Source organism: Theobroma umbraticum, unplaced genomic scaffold (genome assembly GCF_002168275.2).
Source record: "Theobroma umbraticum cultivar Fairchild unplaced genomic scaffold, ASM216827v3 scaffold_51.0, whole genome shotgun sequence".
NCBI lineage: Eukaryota > Viridiplantae > Streptophyta > Magnoliopsida > Malvales > Malvaceae > Theobroma > Theobroma umbraticum.
This window is the reverse complement of record NW_018397260.1, coordinates 3111942-3128652: the sequence shown is the minus strand read 5'-3', so window position 1 is coordinate 3128652 and position 16711 is coordinate 3111942. Positions and strand designations below refer to the sequence as shown.

The 16711-nt window shown below is 32.4% G+C and overlaps 1 protein-coding gene, 1 non-coding gene and 1 pseudogene across 2 annotated transcripts; 1 reads left to right on the top strand and 2 right to left on the bottom strand.

Annotated features, from left to right (window-relative positions):
• Positions 1-22: 22 nt before the first annotated feature.
• Positions 23-134, bottom strand: LOC149527175 (small nucleolar RNA U3). The gene has a single exon (XR_016351295.1). It is a non-coding gene; the product is annotated as a small nucleolar RNA U3 (small nucleolar RNA).
• Positions 135-9624: 9490 nt separating this feature from the next.
• LOC110416437 (uncharacterized) lies at positions 9625-10955 on the bottom strand (annotated as a pseudogene).
• Positions 10956-11017: 62 nt separating this feature from the next.
• On the top strand, positions 11018-12438 carry LOC110416913 (thioredoxin-like). Its single transcript, XM_021429056.2, has 2 exons — positions 11018-11446; positions 11968-12438. The coding sequence occupies exons 1-2, from the start codon at positions 11218-11220 to the stop codon at positions 12285-12287; spliced, it is 549 nt and encodes a 182-aa protein (XP_021284731.1). The 5' UTR covers positions 11018-11217; the 3' UTR covers positions 12288-12438.
• The last annotated feature ends 4273 nt before the right edge of the window (positions 12439-16711 follow it).

The window sequence follows — 16711 nt, the reverse complement described above, 5'->3', positions numbered from 1 at the left end:
GGATCACCAAACCATTAATCACGCTCTGATCACACAGTCCTAATTAATCAACCAGACTTGGAATCCTGTCTCCTTAGAACTCAAGGACACAGAGGTACAAACCTATAGAACAGATCTTGTTCAAGTAAGGTCGTTTAAAAGTAGTGGTATTTCACCGTCGTCGCGAGGCTCCCACTTACAACGGATAATTATTAATAAAATATACGGTATCATGCTTCTCTACTTGATGAGGTAGTCAGTGGTTTTGGTCCCATTCTAATAAAAGAAATGGACCTTCTGCTTTGTTGAAAGGTCTCTATCAGCAAAACAATTTGCAAAACTAACCGCCCTCCTATGGCTGAAAACCAGTCCCTTGCCTTTTCTGTTTTGATGAAGTTGTTATATGTAGTGTCCGTGACCTATGATGATATTAACTTCCCATCTAGGGTGGACCATTAACTACGCATGATATTAAAGGAAAATTTTGAGATTAACTATCACATTTTTTGCCAGTGTTCCAAAACTAATTAGTGTTTCTGTAACCAATACATTAATCTAACTTGTCCAGACACAGATAGCAGATAGACTAATCCCGAAACCTTCACAAAACACAAGCTAGCTAAAACATTTTGGTGCAGCAGATTTGTTATTCTCAAGGAAGTTCAATTGATACATGATAGGAAACAGAAGAGCCCCTACGTTAGAGTTTATTGAGAACCCTCCTTGACAATAAAGAATCCTGAACAAATAAAATAGAATTAAGAAAACTAATTTTTTTATCTGAGAGGATAAGATTGATCCTGAAGATAAGAAATAAGGATAAAACCCCTGTAACAATATTGCCAAAACCCATTTTTCCAAAAACTTCTTTTCAACATTCTATTCATAATCACTATATTTTTGAGTCAATTAATATGAAGGTTTAGCCAATTTAAATGCAATGCCTAACAGTTAGGGTGAAGAAATATAGTTAACCACTAAGATGTGGCGACTTGTCCATGACCTTGACTTAGGGCTCGTAGCATGATTTGGGCAGGTATTACTACACCAACTTCATCTTCTCCTTGTTCAGAGCATGTTGACCAGCCCCAAATCATATTACACTTCTCCTCATCAAAACACGATAATTCCTTAATTTATGCAATATGATATTTTCATATAATTGAATTGTTGGCTGCTCTCTTTGTACAACAATAGTTTAGGTTACAATCTTTTCTTACTTTTTCTGTTCTCAACTCATATATGTATGTAAGTATGTATCATTAAGTAACTAAAAGTGAATGAAAAATATTATTTTCTAACTTAGTATCAGAACCTAGTTCTTCTACAACGCTGCCACCATGGTCTTTCCCTATTGTGATATTTTTTTTTTCATTAAACAGCCATGCAGGCAACTACCTCTCAGACCTCCACAACAATTGAGAGTACTGTTGATTCAGATGTTTCATCTTTTGATTTTTTGCATCATTCAGACAATCCAGGTGCAGCAACAATTTCTCAACCACTGAATGATGACGACTATTCAACTTGGAGTTACACCATCCGCATGGCCTTAGAAACTTAAAAACAAGCTTAGTTTTATAGACTGCACAATTCCTCAACCAGCCAAGACCGATTCCACATACCTTCAATGGGCCCATTGAAATAGTATAATTTTTTCTTGGATTATTAATGTGGTTTCTTTAAATATTTCTAATAACATTATTTACACAATCACTGCACATGAAGTTTGAGTTGATTGACATGAACGTTTTTTTTTTTTAAAATGCACCCCACATTTTTGATAAGATGTGTAATTTCAAATCACAAGTAATACTACAAAACACAAGACATTCTCGATGAAAGTTTTGGTCAATATTAGTTAAGATTTCGTTGGTATGTGACAATATCTATGAAAATTCTGATAAAAAAATTTGTTGGAAATAAAGTAGTCAATAAAAAGAAATCCATTGGAGATGGATTATTTCATCAATAATTTACCCACGGAATATTCTATAGGCAATTTGGCCAATAATGGGTTCGATCTGTCAATCGATTTGTAGTAGGTAATAAGAGAATTATATCGAAAATTCCATCAGTAAATTTTTTTCTTGAATTAAAACTTAGATTAACAATATAAGTTTTGGCTTTAATATTAGAAAAGTGGTTTGCAAAAGTTAAAGCTATGGTTTCCTACAAAGGCTAGAAAGAACATGGCAACCTCAACTTAACATTTAAAAAACCCCTTATTTTTAAGATAATTCTAAAGAATGCTATTGATTATGTAAAATTGGTGAGTCTTTTCTTAATTATAAACCATAATTTTGAATGTGATTTAAATTCTATTGTATGCCAAGAATATTTTTCATATAATAGATTTTAAAATAACATTCAAAATTATGGTTTATAATTGAGAAAATATTATTCACTAGTTTTCCACAATTAATAACATTCCTAGGAATTACCTTCAAAAAATGAGAGTTTTTTGACATAAACTTGCTGAGGTTGCTATGATGATCATCATATTGGCCACTGTAGGAAGCCATAGGTTAGCTTTTGCAGACCACTACTTCTCCAATATTAAAGCCAAAGTTTAAATTGTTAACTAAGTTTTAATTTGAGATAAAATTTTTTTTTTAACTCATACATACTATAAAACTTGCAGTTGCAAAACAGTTCATGTGACCACCCCTTTTGTCTTAAAGAGCTTTAATCTATCAGGGGTGGAAGAATACATCAAACAAATATAATATGATATAATATTACTTATTTAATTAATTACTTAATTACTTATAACACTAAACCCTAAATACATTAACACCTTAATTTAATTACCCTAAATATTTTTAAAATTAAATAATATTACTAATTTAGTTAACTAATTTATATAACTAAACCATAAATTTAATTACATAATTAAATTATACGTTAGTAGATGTTAACACAAATATCAATTGACAACAAATTACAACTTATAGCACATGTAATTTCTTAATTACTTATAACACATTACATTACTTAATTAAATAAATTATTTAATTAACTCATTAATTGACATCTTAATTTATTTAAATATTTTAAAGATGTTATAATATTACTAATTTAGTTAATTGCTTAATTATTAATACATAACTATTCATAATTAGTGAAATTATGTAATTACTTCCCTAAGCCTTTAATTAATTTAAAAAATAAAATATTATCTAATTACTTATAATACATTACATGATTTTTTATTAACTAAATTATTTAATTAAATTTGTTAGCTTTAGACCTTTCAAATTAATCTCATGTTTTGAAATGACAAACAAAAATGATCAAAATTTCATTTAAGTCTAGGAATATCAAGTCTAGACATCTCTTAACACTTTCAAATGAGTTCGAGAACAAAAATAATGAAAAGGGACTTTGAAAAATGCATTTTTGTTCAAATCTATCGATACATGTTCTTTATGTATTGATAAATTTAGACAAATATCGATAGAAATTAAAATCTATAGGTATATGTTCTTGAAAAAGTCAAAATTTACAAAGTCAAACTCAATCTATTGATACATTCTCAAATATATTGATAGAAATGTAAAAGAATATTTACTATATCAAAAGTATCAATACATTTATCATATGTATTGATATATGTTTAACAAAATACTTACTACCTCAAATATATCGATACATTTTCAACAAAATATTCAAGCCTTTGCAACAAAGTTCAAAAGTATCGATACATATCAGAATGTATAGATATATTATAATGGGAATTCAAAAATAAAAGAGGTAATATATTGATACATTCACACATGTATCGATACAATACGATCGTTGGAGCTTAGAATGAAAAGAAAAATGACTATTTTCACATTTAATACACTCTCAACTACCCTTGAAGTTTCAGCAACTATAAATACAAGCTCTCACAGCATTTATGAAGGTTGAAAGACTTTGAAACACAACTCTAAGAGAAGAATTCATCTCAACTAATTCAATACTTTTTGTACTTCTCTTCTTGCATTTAAGTCTTCTATTGTACCATTTAAAGAGCCTTTATTGTTTATCTTTTTTCTCACCAAATATTGTACTTGCTATTTAACCTATAAGAGGCATCCTAGCTACACTTTCATTTCTTATTGTATTCACTTAAGTGGTTAGATCTTAACCAATTGAAAAGGTACAAATTAAGTGTTTATACCTTAACCAAGATAAAAGGTAGAATGGTTGTACTTGAACTATAGAAAGGCATTATATTGAAAGGTTGTGCTTGATCCATGAAAAGTATTATATTGAACTTTATTTGAATAGTGGATTTTAAACTCTTTACTGAATCTAAAGGAAAGGACGTAGGTAAGGAAGTCGAACCTCTATGAAAATTATTGTGTTGATCTTTCTTCCTTCTTTACTCTTTCGATTTCATTTGTATTTCCAACTTCACTTATTTTACAAGAATCCAATTGTCTTGGTCATTTTCAAATTGAAACTTTGACTTAAGAAAACCTTATTTTCTCAAAATTAAAAATGAATTTTCAAAATTTCAAAAACATTCCAATTCACCCCTTCTTGGAATTATTCACACTGAACTTATTACACTAACAAACTCATTAACACTTTAATTAATTTAAGTATATTTTAAATTAAATCCTATTACTAATCTAGTTAATTGTTTAATTAACTAAAAGATTTTTTCAATTGATTAACAACTAAACCTTAATTTATTTTTCATAATTACTAATAATTATTTAAATTATTCTAAGATTTTTAATCAAAGAATATTATTCAAAACAACAATAGATTGTTCTAAACAACATTCAAACAATAAAAACAATTTCACACAAACAACAACCACAATTTCACATATTAACCTAGAAATCTACAATATTAAGGCAGCAACAATGGGGCAGCAACAATTTCACAGCAAGAACTAAAACACAATGCGGGCACCAACCAAAACCAAAAATATTTGGGTAGCAACAATAGGGAAACTAAAACCCACAATAGGGTAGCAACAATGGGTAAAAATGCCTAACAGATCTTACTGACTTGAGCAACAATGAGGAGGACGTTTGATAACTCAATGATATAGAATTATTTTGCTACATTTGATTATTAAAAATAACTATGTCTTTGTGTTTTTAATTAATTTTAGGTAGTTTTTATGCTTCTCGTTATTAAGTTTAATACATATTGAAATATTTTAATTTTAGTAATTTAGCTCATTTTTTGTTAAAAGTCTTAATTTGTGCCATCACTGATTTAGTTCTTGCTTTGAAGGTGTGCAAGTGCATAAAACTTCATGGAGGTGAATTGAACAAGGACGATTAATTGTAGAATTTTCTAAACATGTTGTGATATCTTGCCTATAACTCTTTCTACAAAATTCCAAATGAGGTAATTATTGGACCACTAGAAATCTCAGAGAAAGGGATACAACTTTGATGTTTATCACTTTTCCTAGTTCTGATTGAATCGTGGTTTAAAGCATTGTAAAATTTGGAGCATTGTAGTAGACTGCATGGACTGAACATGATGTGGTATTTTGAGCATATCTTTCACCCCAAAAGTCCAATTAACTTGATTCATAAGCCATTGAAAATATAAGAGATAAGGATACAACTTTCATGTTTACCAATTTACCCAATTTGAATGGGATCATAGAGTCAAATTATCAAGATGCTAGTATCGCAGTGCTGAAAAGACTTTTAGGCCAAATTTCAACATAGAACCTTTGAGGGCTATGGTTCTTGAGAAATTTTTCAAAAATAAACATCTTATGGGAGTTTGGAAGTTACGGCTTTTGGAGGCTATTTAAAGGGCCTTTTTTAAAGGTTTCTTGAAAAAGGCAGCAAGCGATTTCTCTAGAGAAAAGGAGTCAAAAACAAAACAAGAAAGTAAGAGAAATTAAGGGAAAGTCAAGATTACAAAGCTTTTACTGTTGGTTTTCTTTCTTGACTTTTGTCTTTTTCTTATTTTCTTTGATTTGGATTAATGGCTAGTTTTCTTTGGATAAAGTTTTTATTAGATATTATAAGCTAAATTACGTTTCTAGGATTGTGGTGGATTCAATATGTAATTTGAATATTTGTTTCTATTTTATTTACTATAAATGGATATAGTTTTGCTTATTCAAATTTGCTCTTAATACTTTTGATTGTTTTGCTAACAATTAATTGATTTTTGAATCTAATTAAAAATCGACAAAGAGATTTTAGATGGGATTAAGGTTTGAATAGTATATGTTCATGTTACTTTGGTGATCTAATTCGTTATTCAGGTATACATACACCAATTGCCGTATATAGTCAACCTAGAATACTAGCTTAATGAACCTTATTTAATTGATTCTTATAAACATATAGTGACCCAATTAAGTTAGGTATTTGTGCCAGCATCTTGATGAAAGCTTGTACATAACTTTGGATTCTAGGTTATTAAAATCACCCATAAATGTAATCAGTAATAGAAGTTGATGTCAGATGAAATGCTGAATGAACTCATAATCTTAAATTTTAATCTATTGACTTTCTCTAGTAAATTTTTAATATTTATTAATTAGTTTAGTGTTTCCTTAAATTTAGTTTAATTAATTTTCTAAAAAATTTAAGTACTTGAATAAGATTAATTTGTTATAATTTTAGTATTTAGTAAAGATTTAGGAACAAATTTATATGGGATACGATTTTAGACTTACTATCTATATTACTTGTTCGATATGTATTCTTGTACAAAATCGACAACAATGTTGGTTGAAGCATAGAGAATCAAACGGGCAGAGGGATCGAGTAATTCAAATGGCAGGCGAAGGAACAACCAACTAGAATAGGGTTTGGGTTTGGCGTTGACAGTGCTTTAGTGTGGTCCGATTTGCTTCAATTAGCCATTTTGGTGGTGAAGGTCAAGTATGGGGTGGGGTGACAGGAGAGGCAGAGAGAAGAGGAGAAGAGAAAAAAGAGAAATGGGGGAAAAACGAATTGCTCAAGTGGTTTTAATATGGCTTACTGATGGAATCACTGATGAAAATTTTTGTCGAGTCATGGATTTATATCATCGACTCATGGATTAACACAACACCATATGTAGCTTGGTTTGGAGTTAAACCATCTGTCTCCCATTTGAAAGTATTTGGGTGCATAGCATTTACATTAATACTAGAAAATAAGAGAACAAAGTTGGATAAAAAAAATCTTATATTGATATTCATATTGGTTACAGCAATGTCAGCAAAGGCTAAGGTTATTTGATGTGAATACTGACAAAGTCTTTGTGAGTTGGGATGTTGAGTTTGAAGAAAACAAAAGATGGAACTAGTCAACAAAGGAAGCTGAAAATTTAGAAAGCCTACAAACTTGCCATGACAATGACTCGGCTAAAATTGAACTTAAAGAAGGTGATAATGTTGATTATGCCCTTGTATGTGGACTAAGAATTTGAATGAAACCTATAACAAGTGCAATCTAGTAGTGTTGGAACCCAATACCTTTGATGAAGCATTCAACTCAAATGGGTGGAAACAAGCTATGGAGGTAGAGATAGATATGATCAGAAAAACAATACTTAGGGAGCTAGTGTCGAGACCAACCGAGTAAAAAGTGATTGGGGCAAAATGAGTTTATATAACTAAATTGAATCCATATTGGTTCTATCAACAAATTAAAAGGCTTTCTTGGTAGTCAAGGGTTTTGCACAAGTATATGTCATTGACTGCATTGAAACTTTTACCCTAATTGCGAGGCATGATACAATCAAACTATTAGCTGCAATTGCAACTAAGGAAGGGTGGCAATTATGGCACTTGGATGTGAAATTAGCCTTTTTAAATGGTTTGCTAGGGGAAGAAATTTTTGTGGAAGAACTAGAGGTTTTCATTTGTGCCAAGTATGGAAGACAAGGTATGCAAGCTCAAGAAAGCTTTGTACTGGTTCAAGCAAGCTCCCTGTGCATGGTATGGAAGGATTGATGGATAATTTGAACAATAAACGATTCATGTGAAGTGAAAACGAGCACACATTGTATATCAGGGACTCAAGGATTGAATCTCAGATTATTACTTCGATTTATGCTGATGATATACTCTAACATGCTCTTAACTGGTCCAAATGGTTTTCTCTTGAACAAATTTAAGCAAGAGATGATTAAGGAATTTGAAATGATTGACTTAGTCTTTTCCTTATCTTTCTATTCTTTTTTAAATGAATAGTCCTCCATATCGTGGAAATAGATTCTTTTATCTTCATTATGAAAAATATGAAAAGAGGAGTTTACAGTTTCTATTCTTTTTTCGAGTAATCTAATTTAATATATTGATTTCATGTTAATCAACTTCAAGTTAAGTTTAGTTTCAAATGGAGTTTGGATCATTTAATTTTTTCAACTAAAATATTTTTATTTTGTGTTTATTTTCCATAAATGGGTTATTATTAAGTCTATCTAGTTTTTCATGCTATATTTATATCTGACAAGTGACATGTATAATCATATTTCGCCTTTTGCATTCCTAAAACTCTATTGTAGAAAAACTAGTTAATGGTCAAGCAAGTTAATTCATAGCTTATGGAATTATGTACTAATTTTATAACAAATTTAGGATGCAAATGATAGTTTAAAGCAATTATAACTCAAGTTTATATTTACAAGAAGATAAATAAATAAATATAAATATATATATATATAAACTCTTCAATTCTTTAATTTTCCTCCTTTTCTGATGCTAAAAGCACCATAAGATATGCTGACAATCTTGTTGGAACTTGGAAGAGCGAGTAAAGATGTTCTTAAATTAACTGTCACGTATGATTCCATGAAGTACTTTCATGCTGTTGCAAATGTGACATTTTACATTACATTCCAGTGTTTCACTATACATTTTGTTTAATTTACATTATTTGTGCACCTAAAACGCCTAAAACCTCAAGTAAATGAACACCTCTCAAATCTCAATAGATTGGAGCAGGGGCGGGGGCTGGCAGCCCAAAAGTTCTGTAAATTTTTAATTATTATATATATTTTTAATAATATTGGAGAGTAGTATACTTATGGAGGCTGTAGCTCCCCTCCAAAATTTTGAAATATTTCATTTATTATATGTTTTTAATGCTCTTCAAAATAATTTTTTCTTTAATAACTCATATAAATAATAAATAATAAAATGTCCCTACAACTCTAATCAACGTTAATTTATTTTAAATTTATTCACAGATGTTTCTCCTTCTCTTTCTCTTCTCTTCTCTTTTTGTTTTTTTATTTTACTTTACTCTCTCTTGTATAATTAATTACTGAAACACATTTCATTCTTTAAAAAAGATATTTATAATCTTGTGAACTTGGATAAGGTAAGGTTTTCTTTTATCTTCTTCTTTCTATTGATATTATTTAATTATTATTTGATATTTTATATATCATTTTTAACTATTTATATTTTGTGCATTATATTTTATGAATTTAAAAAACACTGTCGAGCACAATTCTTTTTTTTTTAAGGTTTTCTTTCCTATTCTTTTTTATTTATATGTTATATAAAATTATTTTCAATTATGAATCTTTTAATTGTTGTTTAAATGTAATGTATTAATTTTAAAAATTTTTAACTTTTATTTTCCTTCGTTTTTAATCTGTTCAACAAAAATTGGTTAACTCTGCCTTTGGATTGGAGGATATAATTTTTACTTGATAAAAACTCTAATGAGAAAGGATATTTAGGAGAAAAACTCTGGTATGGATCAAGCTCCTAAACAAACACCACAATCCATCTTCAAAACCTTCAAAGATAGCGTCCAAAGATTCCAATTTTACCTTTGCAGATTGAATTTTCTCTTCCTTAAAGTCCACTGTTGAACTCTGCAGTAGTAAGTTGCTCACTGCGACATCCACTCTCTAACTCGTTCATGTTCTGATGCTCTTCACATGCTGTCGGACATTTCCACACCAATTTTGAAACCAATGACCATTTTGAAGGCTTTGGCTTAAACAATGTTGGAGACAGGAATAACAGGAGGGCGTGAAAGATGGAAGTAGTGGTCAAGCTTGCTTCTCTAAGCACTCCAGCCACTACAGAGTGATGATGGTTTTGTTCTAACTGGGGAAAGTTCCTGAATATGTTATCCATTTGCTTCAACGATGCAAGAGAATTTGCAATTCCCTTTTTCATGGTCTTCCTGGAGGAAATATAAGCTTTGATATTGCTCTCGATGCTTAAGCTCCCCTCCCTTGCTTCGTCGAAGGGCTGAAGTTCCTCAGCACTTTGTTTCATCGACAAAATGGCATCCCTTGTGTTACGGCATCTAGATCCAAGTGCTTTAATGAACCATCTGGCAATTCATTGTCCCATTTCTCATTGTGATGCTGAGCCAAAGCTTGCCGTGTGAACAAGATCCTCTACGCAAATTTACAACTCTGCAAGGCCAAATAGAGTGGTTCAAAGTGTTTCAGCATTTGATGATGAAGCTACCTGCCAAGACGGTACCTAAGCTTGTTCAGTTTAAATAAAAAGGTTGGCCATTTTATTAGATGTTTTACAAGTAATACTGTAAACCAAACATCTTATATACCAAAATGATGAAGTTTCATTATCGGTGAAATCATTGATGGTGCAAGATCATCAATGGTTTCATTTTATCCTTGATTCCTTAAAATTGAGAAGCACAACTTATAAGAGTATTTCCATGTACTTAAGATCTTTGTTCTTTGACACATATTAAGAGCATATTCATTTAACAAGTTATTAATTCACTCAATTTTTTCAAAAACAAAAATAAAGTTATTAATTCACCCATTTCGTGTTGAAATGTACTAATTAATTTGATACCTTTCTCAATACGTCTAATTTGTATTTATCATAAAATGCTTAAATTGGACATTCTCAAAGCCCATAGAAAAGCCCACAGTTGAAGGTTTAATTTCCCCGTACATAGCAAGGGCCATACAAATGTATAGGGACTACGTTTGCCTTAGTGGATGAGAGGTTTGTGGTCAACCGATGCGAGATCTCTGCCACAAGGAAACTCTTCCATGGGCTCTCCACTACCTCAAGATTTTCCTCTCTCAGGGTAAATAAAGACTCCCCAAATATCAAATGTTATCCACATGAATTTGTAATCTGTCCAGCACCTCACAATTTTTATTTTTATTTTTTTCAAAAGAATATCCACTTCTAAATTATAATCATCAGAAAGTTTCAAAACCGGCCCCCAAAAAATCTCACTCCTGCGAGGCTGCAAAGGCCATCTCTTTTACCATTTTCATCCTTCCAAGACTCTTAGCCAAGAGCTTGAGATGGCTCTGGAAAACTGTTTTCAGTTGAGCTCAGCTTGCACTACTAGAGCTAGTGTGCTGCAAAGCTACCATCATTTTTCTTCTGTTGAGAAGGTTCATTTGCCGACATTTAGAGGGTTCAATAAGCCCAATTTATCATTCACTTCTTCTTCATCTTTAGCTCATTCGCTCACTCGCAGAAGCCAAAAATCCAGGCTCCTCTGCAAAGCTCGTGAAGCTGTAGATGAAGGTATGCTGCTATTTCTCCACTTTTTATTTCTTGCTAATTTATTCATGTTTTATTGTTGCCTTTATTGCCATGGATACTCCATTTAAATAAGCCTACCTAAAGAAGATCAGTAACCAGAGTTCTGTGGTAGGTTGATGATAATGTCCCAGAAAAAAATAACAATCCTTCTTAAAATGAAGGAGGCATAGACAAAGTAAAAAATATTGCCTATTAAGTAGGTGGAAGAAAATGACAGGCCAGCAAGTGTAGTTGATAAAGCAATTTGGTTATTTGTATTAAGGACCTGAATCTCATAATTGTTAGGGATTATTAGGGTGAGGGGTTAAGGGACAGAGGAACATTACTCTCATAATTTCATTACATAGCCTAGCCATGGAAACACCCCCAACCCAGAAAAATTCTGGTCCTGTTTTTAATTGTCAACAATCCTACTAATTTTAGCGTTAAGAAGCATTAATGTGGCATGATATTTTTTGGTAGTAATTATTGCTAAAATCCAATTCATATTCTGCACCCTGCAGTTGCAGTGGTGACAGAATCAAGCTGGGGTGAGCTTGTCATTGGAAGTGAAACTCCAGTTTTAGTGGAGTTTTGGGCACCATGGTGCGGACCCTGCCGCATGATTGAGCCAGTTATCGGTGAATTGGCAAAAGAGTATGCTGGGAAGATTGCTTGTTACAAGCTCAACACTGATGACAGCCCAAACATCGCCACACAGTTCGGGATTAGGAGTATCCCAACCATGCTCTTTTTTAAGGATGGGGAGAAGAAAGAGAGCGTCATCGGTGCAGTGCCCAAGTCTACCTTGGCTGCTACCATTGACAAATATGTTGATAGCTGAATCCAAACAAATCGAAGTTTGTTGTAAGAGCTACATGGTCTTGATCATGCCATGCCAGTTTTATATATTATTCATTCAAATGGCCTCTCTCTGAACATTTGCTTCCATTAATATATATGTTGTAAATATTAGTAGTATGTCATGTTTTTCAGTTTGCCGTGCTCAATGCTCTTCGATTAACCTGCATTACACTCAATTATATTTCTTAGCTTCTTCTGTTAGACATAAACAATTACCCAATATTCTAACCTTTAACATTCAGCATTTTTCTTTTAAAAGTTACCCATCTATTCTAAAGCCCGTAAGGTCTGGTAAGAAAGAGGCATTCAATGTCATCAACGATTGGGGTCAGCCCATATCGAGCAAGTAAAAGCAACATATATACATATTTAAATTGCTTGTTAAATAAAGTAAAAATAAATTATATATAATACAATTAATAATTTTTTCCATGATTTGTGGGAAAAAAATATAGGGCTTTGCTAAAATTTAGTTATTATGAGAAAATATATAAAACAACTTTTACTTATAAATCTATATTAACATTAATATTAATCCAATAAGAAAACTTTTTAAGTTCATCGTCATTGCACAAGTTATATATGCACTAATCAATAAATTGGTTCCTATCTAGTCATTTAACACTTCAACAATAACATATCCATCATCTAGTGCTTGAATTGGATTATTTAAAACATGATGAAAGAATCAAGATGAAAAAGATTCTTGTTGGTGTTTTGTAAATCAAATTAAATTAAAATGACAGATAGCATATTAATGAACCCAAAATCGATTGCTTGTTTGGTCATCAACGAGGCTTCCTAAATAGTTTTCCTTTTTATTTGGATCGATTAAATATTTGATACCCAAATCATAGTGAAACTAAAGATTTGGCATCTGAAAGAAAGAAAAATCATAATTAGGTACTTCCAACTTTCATTTTATCGATTTGTGTTTTCATTAACTCTATTAGTGACAAGTCCAAAAAATACCAGATCTCTGTGTCCAAAATAACCATGTTATTTTTATTTTGGCTGATCAGAGGATGTGGGATGAAGGAAAAATAAGGGAGTGCTTTCTGCCATATGAAAGCAATCTTATTTTATCATTGTCGTTGAGTCTAAGGAGGCCGTAGGATCGATTAGTGTAGAACAATAGCAAGGATGGCGACTATATAGTTAGATTGGGCTACCGTCTGTTATGTTCAGTAATGGGGAGAGCGCATTAGCCTAGTTCATCTGGTAATGCAACATCGATGTGGAGGAAATTTTTGGGGTCTGAATTTGCCGAGGAAAATTCTTCTATTTATATGGAGGGTGCTGAATGGTTGTCTGCCTACAAGAGCTGCTTTGATTAGGAGGAGAGTTAATGTTGCTACAGGTTGTTCGTTTTGTGATGCGGAGATGGAAACAGAATTTCATATTTTATGCGAATGTCCGTTTGCTAGAGCAGTATGACTTCCCTCTAAGTGGGGCTTTAGAGAAATTTCACAAAAATTTTCCTCTACAGGTGATTGGATCAAGATGCTGCTTCAAAATGTCGGAGAAGATGTGGTAGAGGAGATTTGTTGTGTTATATGGGCTCTTCGGAGAGGACGAAATGCAGTCGTCTTTAAGAATGAGGGAAAAGGGGACCGACAGAGGTGGTTGAACTAGATATGACATGTGCTCACAGTTCCACGTTGCTGTTGCTGTACCAAGGTTGACTCGGATGGACGATGTATCTGAAGGAAGATGATGGAGGTTTCCAACTAGGATTAAGCTTAAGTATGATGCATGCATCGATTTTTGCTTTAAATGGTGAAACATGGGTAGGGGCGGGTTTCATAGTTAGAAATTCTAACAGGGAACTGCGGCTGGCGGGTGGGGTGATAATTGCATACAATTTGCATGCCCTGGTGGTTGAGCTACGAACATTATTGTGGTCTCTTCTGGCTTGCTGCAGAGAAGAAGTGTATGTGACACAAGTTGAAATCGACTATTTGCAGGTAGTAACTTCGATTAAAGGTAAGCAGTTTAATGGTGAAAAAACCAACACTAATATGCCAAGGCCAGCGTCAATCCGCCCTTTCGCTTCTTTCTTTATCTTCCGTTTTCTCTTTCTCCTCAATGCCCTTTTTATGTCTCCTCCATTGATTTTTCATTTTTTTGAATTCTTTTGGTAAAATTTTATAATTTTATAATTTTACTTTTTTACTTTTTCAAATTTCAAGAAATAAAAAAATTAAAAAAAAAACTTAAAAAATAAGAAATCTAGTAATTTTTTTTAGAAACATTACATATGCTTATTGATTATATTTAGCCATATCACACATTTTGATCAACTCTGTTTGTCAAAGTACGAATTGATGTATAGATTTATAATTTGAATATCTAATTGAGAATTTTTTTTCTCAAATATTAAATTTACAATTTCATTATAATTCAAGTACTCCTATATTTATTTTTATTTATCTGAAGTTTTATTTATTTTTTGTTAACTAAGTGATAAAAGCGTGACTATGGCATGACAAGTATTAAATTATTAAGATTTGAAATGTTTAAAATTTGGATCACTCAAATTTCAAGTTTCAAATTCAGCAAAATTTCTTCTTATTTGTGAAAGCAATGGTTAGCCTAGATAAAACTTGGTCAGTTAAATGAAGAAAAACAAAGAATTTTATATTACGAAATAGTTTGTTTTACCATTATTATTTTGTATTACGAAAAAGGTTTTCTATCAACAGAAAAACCTGTCTTTAGAGGAAATCGATCATCTCGAACGATGCACAAAAAATTTAAGGCAGGGAGAGATGAAGCGATGGAGTCTTCCACAAGGAGACTCTTTTGGGGAAAAAGGATGGTAGTGGTGCTGATGCTATTAGCAATATTGATAAAATTGCCTTTGATCTAGATAAACAATGGGTGGATGATGATGATATGGTGAATGGTGAAGGTCAAGGTGATATTCCAAGAATCTGTGTCAATAAAGAAATAAAAAAAAAGGAGATAAGACAGCCATGGTGTTCAACATTGATAATCAAGTTGTTGGGAAAGTCTTTGGTGTTCAATGCGCTTCATAGCTGAATCACTAAGTTATGGGGTTTGGATGGAGATTTTGAGATGAATGATTTAGGATTTGGCTATTAAATAGTTAAGTTTGATCAAAAACATGATTGGTCATGGTGCTTACGAGGGGTTCTTGGAAAATATTGGGCCTTTACTTGACAGTTCAAAGATGGAAGCCAAACTCCAGGCCTTCCACAGCTACTCTTGGCTTGACTACAGTTTGGATCAGATTGTCGGCGCTACCGATTGAATATTTTAATGAGGAGGTGCTAATGAAGATAACTAAGTCTCATTGGTAATCCATTACAACTTGATACAAATACGGACATGGCTATACGAGGAAAGTTCGCAAGAATTTATGTTGAAGTCGACCTTGCCAAACTTTTGATCCCTAGGATTAAAATCAGTCACATAATCCACAAGGTTGAGTATGAGGCCATATACACGGTTTGCTTCCGATGTCGAGTGGTTGGGCACAGAGTTGAGAACCGTCCTTTACAAAGCATTGTGGTGGTTATTGAATTGGCAGGGACTGGCACAACCGTTGCAAAGGAAGGGGTTCAACGGGAACTAGTCTTTGCATAAGAAAGCGATGACATTCCTAGCTCCAAAACTTTCAGCCTATGGATGATGGTCCAGAGAAAATCATGGAGAGGAATAGGGATCGAAAGTAAAAAAAATTGGCGTTAGTAAAAAGAGGGTATCCAGCTAATTGCTTCGATATACTAAGAAAGGAAATTGTGGAACTTGATAATGATTTTATAGTGAGTCAAACCAATGAAGTGGTAGTAAACAGAATGTTTTTAAGTTAGCAATAAACACGGCAGATAATAAAGGGATTGAGGCTAAGTCCTTTAAGGAAACTAAAGCGGGTAAGAAGCAATTGATGGACACAGTTCTTGTGGAGAAGCATGGATAATATTGCAAAATAGAGAAATGATTTGGTGAAAATAAATGGGCTTTTTCCTGGGAAAATTTCTTCTGCTAAAGCCCAAGCTGTTAAACATAAAGAGAATCCCTTAGCAATTGGTAGTTCTGGCAAAAACTTGTACCATTGGCCAATTAGGATGGTGTAGAGCTTAGAATTGGTGGTGAATAATTTGGATAATACTAAAGCATCTGATTCATACCCTAGTTCTTTACCATCCTCTAGTTTTACTCATCATATGTATCCCCCTGAAGAGAGCCTTATGCAACGAGGTGGCAACTAGGAAGATCCAAAGCTCTCAATCGAAACCATGACAAAAGTGCCCGGTAAAGGGGAAGAAGAAGTGGTACCAATCGAAACCAAGAAGATAAAGCTTGTTCAACAAGCAAACACAATTCATCCACCACGGTGTCAATAAAGATAATATCATGGAATTGTTGAGGCATTCT